The sequence below is a fragment of the Lemur catta genome, chromosome 1 (genome assembly GCF_020740605.2).
Source record: "Lemur catta isolate mLemCat1 chromosome 1, mLemCat1.pri, whole genome shotgun sequence".
Classification (NCBI taxonomy): Eukaryota; Metazoa; Chordata; class Mammalia; order Primates; family Lemuridae; genus Lemur; species Lemur catta.
The window spans coordinates 23,035,792-23,046,915 of NC_059128.1; the positions used below are offsets into that span (position 1 = coordinate 23,035,792).

An 11,124-nucleotide genomic window follows, 5' to 3' on the forward strand; every position below is an offset into this window, starting at 1 on the left:
ATAACCTCGTGGGTTGGAAGAATTAATATTGTTAGAATGTTCATACTACCCAAAGCAATCTGCAGATTCAATGCAGTCCCTATCAAAATACCAATGACATTCTTCACAGAAATAGAAAAAACAATCCTAAAATTCATATGGAACCATAAAAGACTCTGAATACCAAAGCACTCCTAAGCAAAAAGAACTAAGCTGGAGGCATCACACTGCCTGACTTCAAAATACATTACAAAGCTATAGTAGCCAAGACAGCATGGTACTGGCATAAAAACAGACACGTAGACCAATGGAACTGAATAGAGAACCCAGAAATAAATACATGGCATTTACAGCCAACTCGCTTTTGACAAAGGCACCGAGAACATGCACTGGGGAAAGTACAGGCTGTTTAATAAAGGTGCTGGGGAAACTGGATATTCCTGTACAGTAAAGTGAAACTAGACCTCTATCTCTCACCATATACAAAAATCAAATCAGAATGGCTTAAACACTTAAACATAAGACCTGAAACTATGAAACTACTAGAAGAAAACATGAGAAACACTACAGGACATTGGGCTGGGCAAAGATTTTTGGGGTAAGACCTCAAAAGCATAGCAAACACAAGGAAAAATAGACAAATGGGATTACATCAAGTGAAAAAGCTTCTGCACAGCAAAAGAAACAGATTGAAGAGACAACCTACATACAGAACGGGAGAAAATATTTGCAAACTATCCATCTAATAAGGTATTAATAACCAGACTATATTAATGTATTATGTATCAATAAGAAGTTTGTTTAAAGTAAAATAAACATTGCAAAATTTGTTTTATCACATATCTGCCCATCTCTCTATTCCTCTTTCAGCCCAGCTTACAACTTTGCATTTCAAAAGTTGAAGAAAGCAGTATACTTTACCCCTACACACTTTAGCTACATGCATGATTCTACCATTCACATTCAAAAATTAAACTAATACTACTTATTGGATTTAAATTGATTGCAAGTAAGTTTTAAAAGATTGAGTGTGACTACAAAGAAGTTCATGGAATTTTCTAAATAATATTCTCTTATTCAAAATGTTAATGGATAATACAGTGATAAAGTCATTTTCAACTGTGTCCACACAGAGGATGGGGAGGCACGTGAGAGGGACGAAATCCGGCATGATAGGCGAAAAGAAAGACAGCATGACCGGAATCTTTCCAGGGCAGCTCCTGATAAAAGGTAGGTGCTATTTGAGATACGTACAAATTATGAAGAGTGACCTTTTTCTACCTTTTTAGAGGACAGTTTTAGTCCACTAAGATCAGTTTTGCTTCTCTCCTTTTCCTCTTTAATTTGATAACTTAATAAATTAGCACTTAATTTTCTTACACTTAATTACTTTGTCTTAGCAGAAGTGACTATCCCTGGAAGTAATCTTTTCTTTCATCATCTTGTAGCATCAGTTAGAATTGACAGTAATGAGGATATAGAAAAAGGAATTCAGATCATGTTTGTGAAAAGGGAGTAGTGAATGGGACTCTTCTGGCCTGTTCTTTTCCTACCTCAAATGGTGAGACAAATTGATTATGTGCCTATTCCTCTAGACAGGAAATAAGCTGCCATACCTTTATTGAGATCCTTTTATATGCAGAGCACTGTACCCAGTACAATGGAGAAAAAGAACAGATTTTAAAAGAAGTGAAAATCAGTTCTCATGAACAATTTATCTTAAAATTCAGAAAGACAGAGCTCTTAGATAAAATAATTTGGGAAAATTTACACAGCACTTTTAGTACATACAAACTTGTATGGAACAAACCAAATACATGTTTGGGGGCATAGAGTAAAGTAGGGAGTGAGGAAGTTTGTGGTTCACCAAAGGCTTAGGACTAAAATTGCTGAAAAGTTGAGGAAATGCTATCAAATGGAAGTGGAATTCTGAGTGAGAGTTAAATGCAACTATAAAACATTTTCTTCCCAAATGAAATTTTCCATGCTCTGATCATCCTATGAGCTGATATTATGTATTTTTTCTAAGTCATATCTTAAACATCAAATAAGATTCCTACTGGTGTTCTGTTTAATTGGCATATTTTATCTCCCTGGATAAGTGAAGTGATGGAGAAGCAGAAAAATCTTAATTTAAAGTTTTGGGTAAATGCACAGTATAGAAGAAAAAAGAATGAAGTGTGAAAGTGTTTAATTAATGAGACTGTTGGTTGGAAATTCCTGAGTTATAACAATTAAAATGGCTCTATAGCTGCGGTCCCCAAGCCCCCACCCACTCAGGGCTGCACAGGAGTGGCAGGTAAGCAAAGCCCCACCTGCACCCACAGCTGCTCCCCTTGGCTTGCATCACCGCCAAGCCCCGCCCCCTCCCCATTCCAGTTTCCAATCAGCAGTGGCATCAGACCCTCCTGGGAACACGAAACCCACTGCAAACTGCGCATGCGAGGGATCCAGGCTGCACACTTCCCTGTAGGAAAAACTGTTTTCCACGAAACCAGTCCCTGGTGTCAAAAAGGTTGGGGATCACTCACTGCTCTGTAGATAATTTGGGCCCTTTAAAACCAGTAGAGTGGCTATGAGAATTGATAACAGAGAAAAGCTGTAACGTTGTGATTGGATGAAAGCCAAATTATCTATAGAAATCATTTTAGGGTCTGAGCTTCTAGTAAAATAAGTGATTACAGTTACCATGGTTTCACTGGAATGTAGATTTCATACATAGTTAAACAGCAGGGGAATTAAATTAATTTGAATATCAAAAATCATACCCAATAATCCAGTCATTGACATTTTCCTCAAAATTCTAGTAGGATAAAATCACTAAATATGATTAAAGAGCTGATTCTAACTTATTGAAAATGATTCAAATGATGCATCTCATTTGCATCTATTTTCCCAACTCCTAAACCCTTCTATAATAATAGCAGATATAGACCATAACAATTTTATATCTCAGCATGGTTGTAAAATGATTACTTATATTTAAAACATCCATGTCAAAGGCTGGATATGGTGGCTCACACCTGTAATCTAAGCACTTTGGGATGCCAGGGCGAGAGGATTGCTTGAGGTCAGTTGAAGACCACACTGGGCAATACAGTGAGACCTTGTCTCTACAAAAAAATAAGAAAAATTACCTGAACATGGTGGCATGTACCTGTAGTCCCAGCTACTTGGGAGGCTGAGGTGGGAGGATCACTTGAGCCTAGGAGTTAGAGGTTACAGTGAGCTATGATTGTGCCCCTGCACTTTAGCCAGGGCGATGTAGCAAGACCCTGTCTTTAAAAAAAAATTTTTTTTCACGTCAAGAATGCATCTCTTGGGTGTTTTTCGGAGCTAACAGGAAATCCTAATTGTAAAGTCTACCTCTAATCACATAATCTGATTAGAGGTAGAGCCCCTGTAAGGGCTGCCAACCTGATTGTGCATTATCAGGGAATACATATTCATCAGATGTGAACATGACATAGTCATTTTCTTTGTTCTGAGAATGGTTGTATTTAAATTGAATATATTCAGCTTGTAAAGAGTTTTCAGTTAGTGATGTCACATTTCAAAATAGGTCGAAACTTCAGAGAAATGAAAATCGGGATATCAGTGAAGTCATTGCTCTTGGTGTGCCCAATCCTCGGACTTCCAATGAAGTCCAGTATGACCAAAGGCTCTTCAACCAATCCAAGGTACAGTGAGTTTCAAAGCAGCATATATTGTGTGTTGATATGAATACCTATTCTCAGGGGAAAGAAAATTATCTTAGATTTGGATCAGTCTAAGGTTTGCAAGTGTGATAGAAAAAAATTGGAAGTTGTTTGTTGTAACTTGAGACAAATAAGATGAAATAGTACTGATTGTGACCTCTTACAGTTGGCTAAAATTTGGGACAATAACAGAAAATGAAAGAAATTAGGTGATAAAACGTGGTTCTATTGGTTCTATCAGTCTTTTATTTATAAAACAGAACCAGTGTCCTACAAAAGTACCTCTTGGATTTTTTTTAATGCTGTAGAAACATGTGAACTTGGGAATCTTCGAAAAGTGAAGCTGTAAAACTAGATTAAAGTGCTAGACTGATTTTCAGGAAATTGGATTTCTAGTACCAGTTCTGATTAACTAACTAAGACACTTTAGGCCTGGGAAAAGTACCTTTGTATTTTAATTCATATAACACTGATTACTAACTATGCATAAGTCAGTAAGATCAAAGATCTTTGAAGGCATCTGTGCTCTCAAAGAACCCATAGCTACTGGAGAAGATATGTATCTTCTTAGTAGTATATGAGTAAGCCCATCTAAGTAATAGTAAGTTTACTAGGTGCTTTTCATATTCCTGGCATTGTTCTCAGTCTTTTTTTTACTTGTAGTATCTCACTTAATCCTTAGAAAAACCCTATAAAGTCATACTATTATTATCTCTATTGTTTAGATAAGGCAATTGAGACAGAGAAGTTTAGCTAGTAACTGATGGAATTAAGATTCAAACTTGGGTGTCTTTTTTCCAAAGCTTTTTTCTTAACCACTATGCAATGGCAACTTATCATCCTGAGCAAAAGTATGTAGGGATGAAATTTCCACATAAGTAAATATTTTCAAGGTAATCACTTGTCACAAGCTTAAGGTTAAAGCATTTAAAAGTTGTGATGAAAATTTTTCTATTGTTTCTTGTTGACCTAACATGGAGAGCTTTCTTATGGCTGTAATAGTGATGTTCTTAGGCAGTTAAGGAGTACAACACAGCAATGTTTTAGAATTCTTTCATCATCTTGCCACTGTGTCTATACAAATTGAAATTGTCAAGTTTGTGTTAGCATCCTGCAATTCCAATGACTAAAGTAATTAAACTTGTTAATGAGTTAACCTTGTTTAAGCCTCTGGGTAAGGACCCAAAAGTGATAGAAACAAAAGTTTATATGTGCTTTGAGTTTAACGAAGATCTTTTTAAAATGTGTAGTTCAGATTGTTGAATACGTGAGCTATAAATGAGGAAGAGTTTACTCTTCGTGTAAATGTTATCGGATTTTGCTTTTAATAAAAATATTGTATACATCTTTAATATTCTTTTTTCCACAGGGTATGGACAGTGGATTTGCAGGTGGAGAAGATGAAATTTACAATGTTTATGATCAAGCCTGGAGAGGTGGTAAAGATATGGCCCAGAGTATTTATAGGCCCAGTAAAAATCTGGACAAGGACATGTATGGTGATGACCTAGAAGCCAGAATAAAGACCAACAGGTACCAAGTCAGACACCTCACTGTCAATGTTTATACCAGTGAAAACAAAGTAGTTCATAGTCCTTTCTCTTTTTCCCTAGATTTGTTCCCGACAAGGAATTTTCTGGTTCAGACCGTAGGCAGAGAGGCAGAGAAGGACCAGTTCAGTTTGAGGAAGATCCTTTTGGTTTGGACAAGTTTTTGGAAGAAGCCAAACAACATGGTGGCTCTAAAAGACCTTCAGATAGCAGCCGCCCCAAGGAACATGAGCATGAAGGCAAGAAGAGGAGGAAGGAGTAGATGCATGTCTCTTCAAAGTGAATGAACTATTATCCGTAACCCTAATGATGCAAGTCATATGGGGAATACTTTGTAAATGGTCAGGATAAAAACCAAATCTGGGTGACACATCCCAGCGCTACTTTTTATTACAGGAGAAAGGGGGGGATAGAAAATTCTACTTTGAATTAGTTTTTTTAAAGAGTGGGTTGTGTTTGTGCTTCTCCCACCTTTTGGCATTTATAGAACATACTGCCCCACACAAAATTAAGACCACTTCCTTTTGTGTGATACTAGAAGTCTGGGGTTGATATTTTGTGTACGAACAACTGCTTATGAATAAAGTTACCCCAACCATGATGAGGATGATACTCACATATTGGAACTGTGCTACCAAATGACTTTTCCCCCCCATTGTGCTGTTTTAATTTGGACTGGGGAAAGTAAGCTCTTGCTTGGTGCAACTATTGTTTCAAATAAAACCATTTAGACAAAATTCTCAGTTAACTTTATTTATATGCAGGAATGGTCTTAAAAATCTTTTTCTCCATCAGATGTTTGATCCCCATGCAAAACTTTTGGTCTTTGAGCTTGAACGTAGAGCTAAAAAAAAAAAAAAATCAAATAAGCACTGTAAGGAAAGGCCGTGTCTGTGAAAACATTAAAACTGAAAATTACCATTTTAAGATTGCCTTTTTATTAGGGAGTCTGTACCAATAACTGAAGCAATTGCTGTGTGTTCCTTGTTCTTATGACTCCCTAAACTCCCATTAAAAGTTATAAACAATTTGGACCAAGATCACACAGTAAGTAGGAAAGCCAGGATTTCGTGGCCAGTTTACCTGACTTGAAAGTAGACTGCTGTTTCCACTGTTCTGTGTTACATACATTTTGCTGCCCATTAAAGGGTCTTCCTGTACTTCCTTCCCCAGACCTTTTTAAACTGGACACTCGATCACTACCACTCTTTAACAAGCATTAAGGTAGCTTCAGTTGGTTACAAATCTCTCAAAGTCCCTGCCAGTCCACGCTTCTAACCTATTTAATTGAAAGCTAATGATATGATATAGAAACAGATTTACCTTTACCCCATCAATAAAGTGATTTTCCTGCTGTAGTGCATTCTGAAGTTCTTCTTCTGTAGAAAACTGAACCCATCCAAAACCTTTGTGAAAGCCAGTCTCTTTGTCCTAATAATTTTAAATATAGGAAAAGGTTAATCACGAATTTGTGAAAGTTTCCATGAGCTCTAGATCAAGCTAACAACTTTTTCATCTGCCAAAATCAGATTACAGATATAAATAAATGCCAATAAACTTGATTTAGTATGTGTTTACTCCTGAGTTGCCCAAGGCTAAATCCCTGTGTTAAACTGATTCTCTCTGCTTTGCTGCTGCATTAGAGAAGATAGGAGCAATGAGCTTTCTGTGTCACTCTAGGTGCAAATCACACAGTGATAACCCAGGGAAATTTTGATCACTAAAGTACTCTTCTAATTTCTTTTTTTTTCGAGGCAGAGTCCCACTCTGTCACCCTGGCTAGGGTGCCGTGGCATTAGCCTAGCTCACAGCAACCTCAAACTCCTGGGTTCAAGCAATCCTTCTGCCTCAGCCTCCCAAGTAGCTGGGACTACAGGCATGCGCCACCATGCCCGGCTAATTTTTTCCATATATATTTTTAGTTGTTCAGCTAATTTCCTTCTACTTTTTAGTAGAGACGGGGTCTCGCTCTTGCTCAGGCTGGTCTCGAACTCCTGAGCTCAAATGATCCACCCGCCTCTGCCTCCCAGAGGGCTGGGATTACAGGCGTGAGCCACCACACCCGGCCACTCTTCTTATTTCTAACATCATTTCTAAAAACTAGAAAGTTAAGCCTTAAAACCTAGCTAGTTGGATTATCTGCTCATTTCTGAGACCAATCACCTTCATCACTACCACTACCGTTATTACATTACTAATAAAAAAAATAGGAAAGAAGACCAATATTACCCTTAATCTAGTTCCAGACTTCTGGTTACTTTAAACAATTTTCCTACTTGCCCTTGTGCAAAAGGCAGAGTGCTTCTTAGTCAACTTATACATCACACGTGGAAAAGAGATTCTAGTGTTTGGATGTACCCCACCCAAGGCCACCAATAAAGGACAGATGCTACCATGTCTCTTCAGTGTAGGTGATCATCTGGTCCTCATCAGTCTCATTACAAAGTTATGTTGTGCTTTGCCAAAAAACCCAACTGCTTAGAAACTGCTCCCATACTTTACAGGTAACTTTATAAGGGTTAACCTAGAATGCAGGAAAAGTTTCTGGGGATGCCCCAGTGATCCACTACCTTACCACTTACAGATGTGACAATTTCTAAAGCACTCTTTTATCTCCATGTGACCATTTCCAAAAGTGAAAGGCATTAAAAAATTTATGTTTGTATTAAAACTTAGATAATACGTACCTAAGATACGAACCAGGATTTTCAACTTGAGTATATTAAATTTAACTAAAAATTCATTTTTTCCCATTGCATTTAATTTTACCAGGAAGCAGAGCCTTCTTTTGTTTAAGCTTTGTTCTTTCCAGGTCCTAAATTATTTTACTTATATTTTTATATGGCAACCAAAAGAAATCTATTATTTTTTTTTTTTTAGAAGAAACATTTTTTGGCCAGTCGAGGTGGCTCACGCCTGTAATCCTAGCACTTTGAGAGGCCACGGTAGGAGGATCACTTGAGGTCAGGAGTTCAAGACCAGCCTGAGCAAAAGCAAGACCCCATCTCTACTAAAAATAGAAAAAAAAGATTAGCCAGGCATGGTGGTATGTGCTTGTAATCCCAGCTACTCGGGAGGCTGAGGCAGGATCGCTTGAGCCCAGGATTTTGAGGCTGCTGTGAGCTAAGCTGATGCCATGGCACTCTAGGCCAGGCAACAGAGCGAGATTCTGTCTCAAAAAAAAAAAGTTTCTTTAGGTTGACATTTACCACAGACTTTTCAGTGCCATGAGGGAAAAAAGGGTGGTTTCAGTAAAGTGTGTGTAAACCATGTGTACTCACATCACACTCCAAAAAGCCCAATAATTCTAGAAAGCTCACAGAAAAATATAGCTCAGGATAAAGGAGCTATATAAATCAAATTTATAGATTGATTTCTAGTCCCTTATGAGAAAGGAAAGGAAATATAATGTATATAGAAATACTGTTTTATTATAAATACTAAAAAAGTTCGTACTCAAGGAAAATAAAACTTAAAATAGAAATTCCCTGCCAGTTAGTTTCATGATAAAATTATCCTCTACTATCTCAAGTCCTTATTAGAATACTGTAGTAGGCAGAATTTTAAGATGGGCCCCATGATCTCCATGCATCCCCTCCCCTTGAGGCAGGGCATGTAACTTGCTTTTAACCAAAAGAATATGGCCAAGGTGATGGGCTATTGCTCCCTTGATTAGGTCATACAGCAAGGGTGATGGAGTGTCACTCCTGTGATTATATTATGTTAATACATGAGACTCTATCTTAGTCCATTGGAGAAACTCCATTGCTGGCTTTAAAGCAAGCTGCCATGTTGTAAGACAGCCTACAGAAAAGCCAGGTAACAAGGAAACTGCAGGCAATCCCTGGGAGCTGAGAGTAGCCCCCAGCTGAAAGCCAGAAGCCAGCAGAACAGAGACTTCAGTTTAGGGTTGAAAAATGATTTCTGCCATCAACCTGAAGCTTAGAAGGCAGTCTTTCTCCAGTTGAGCCTCACTGCAGCCCCAGCTGACATATGTGTTATAGCTACGTGAGACCCTAAGCAGAGGACCCAGCTAGGCTTTGCCAGCTGTGAGATAATGTATGTGTATTGTTTTGAGCCATTACCTTTGTGCTAATTCGTTATACGACAATTAAAAAAAACTAACAAACACCTAGGATGAAGCTTATTTTTAATCAGTATCACCCATAATTGTATCAATAAATATAGCTTCATTCCATTAGATATTAATATAAATTGATATGCTTTGATTAAAAAATCAAGAATTAAAGGATAACATTAATACTTTTTTCTTAAGACGATACTCACAAAAGGTATGAAGCACCTTCGTATATGGCCAAACTGTGCGAAGTGTTCTCTCACCTCACCTGTATAGGGAGAGAAAACATATTAAAAGTAGTTATGGCCAGGTGTGATGGCTCACACCTGTAATCCCAGCACTTTGGCAGGCTGAGGCGGGAGGATCACTTGAGCCCCAGAGTCCAGTAACAGCCTGGGCAACATAGCAAGACCTCATCTCTAAAAAGAAAAAAGGAAAAGTAGCAGGGCATGGTGGCGCAGCTACTTGGGAGACTGAGGCATGAGGATAGCTTAGCCCAGGAGTTTTAGGCTGTAGTGAGCTATGATTGTGCCACTGCATTCCAGCCTGGGTGACAGAGTGAGGCCCTGTCTCGAAAAAACAAAAGTCAAGATATTTTGTATTCTCTATCCTAGATTGTAGATTGAAACCAAAAGGGGTCCTAGAGTCTCCAAACTTCTTATGGACAGGAATTACTTTACATTTCCTTAAAGCCTTAAGATTTAGGAATCAGCTATGACACTATCTATAAAGCTATAATGTACCAGATTTGGTGATGGGGAGGGGACATCGACAGATAAATTGCTGAGTTGGCTGCAATCTCCATTCTTACCAAATATTGAGTGTTTCATCATACCAGGTACTGTGCTAGGTGTGTGGATTATTAATACAATCTTTCTGAGCAGATTCCCCAGAAGAAAAAGATAAACAATTACAATCCAGTGTGTTTCCAACTGTATTAGAATTTCCAAATAAAATTCCAATTTATCCTCACACACGTTTTTGTTCTGGGTTACATAAATAAAATCCCAATTTACTCATCTTTCATAATTTAAAGTTTACACTAGGTTAAATAGTTGGTGCTGTCAAATTTGTTGAGTTGACCCTACAAACCTGCCTGCCTGATTTCCCACTGCTGTCCTATAGTTACTCTCTAGTACAGCAAATTGAATTCTCTTTATCTGTCCCATGGATTCCCACCTTTGCATGTTATCCTCTCCCCTAGATATGTCAGTAATCCTATCTCCTCCTGACTAAATTGATTACATAAGTGGATCTGACACACACACTCCTACCGCTGCCTTTGTTCCGGTCCTCACCTTTGAATCAAATTCCTGAAATTGCCTTTTAGCTCGTCTCCATGCCTACAATTTTGCCATCTTGAATCGACCCACCACAGTGCAGTCAAAATAATCCCCTCTAAATCGTAAATCCTAAAGTTACTAAGTAATAAACCTTTCCACCAAATCACTCCGAAAGGCAGTGAATTCGTGCCCCCAAAGCTGAGGAGGCATCCCTAAACGGCTAATTGCAAAGAAAATTTCCTTCTGCTCACTGGATGCTCAGGAGCAAACTCTGCCTCCTAATCCAGCCACCACGCTGACTTGAATGCTCTGAAGAAAACAGACGTTTTGAGGATTCCTCCCCTCCCACATCTCCATCACTCACTCGACGCAGCGGTCCAAGGAATTTTTCTAACAAAAGCAACGGGCCGGTTAATACTTGTACGCACGGCCATCACACTTCTCGCCGCCAAGGCCGCCATCTTTAGACTGAAAGCCCTCCACGACCTGGGGTCGCGACCCCGGAAGAACAAGCCGGATCCGGAGCTTGGGACTCT

The 11,124-nt window shown here is 38.5% G+C and overlaps 2 protein-coding genes across 3 annotated transcripts in view; one reads left to right on the forward strand and one right to left on the reverse strand.

The window, feature by feature from the left end:
• The window catches only part of SNW1 (SNW domain containing 1), a 29,438-nt gene extending 23,474 nt beyond the window's left edge, over positions 1–5,964 (forward strand). The window contains exons 11-14 of one of the 2 annotated variants that reach the window (XM_045562645.1): positions 1,113–1,209; positions 3,542–3,659; positions 5,047–5,210; positions 5,291–5,964. In XM_045562645.1, the coding sequence (XP_045418601.1) occupies positions 1,113–1,209; positions 3,542–3,659; positions 5,047–5,210; positions 5,291–5,489 (578 nt within the window). In that variant the 3' untranslated portion in view covers positions 5,490–5,964. Of the gene's footprint in view, positions 1–1,112; positions 1,210–3,541; positions 3,660–5,046 lie in introns of both variants that reach the window. The other variant, XM_045562634.1, reaches the window with a different exon arrangement.
• LOC123646035 (SRA stem-loop interacting RNA binding protein) lies at positions 5,960–11,080 on the reverse strand. Its single transcript, XM_045562660.1, has 4 exons — positions 10,953–11,080; positions 9,515–9,573; positions 6,551–6,658; positions 5,960–6,071 (listed from the first exon to the last, which is right to left on the reverse strand). Exons 1-4 carry the CDS (start codon positions 11,047–11,049, stop codon positions 6,000–6,002), a joined length of 336 nt encoding a protein of 111 aa, XP_045418616.1. The 5' UTR covers positions 11,050–11,080; the 3' UTR covers positions 5,960–5,999.
• Between the last annotated feature and the right edge of the window lie 44 nt (positions 11,081–11,124).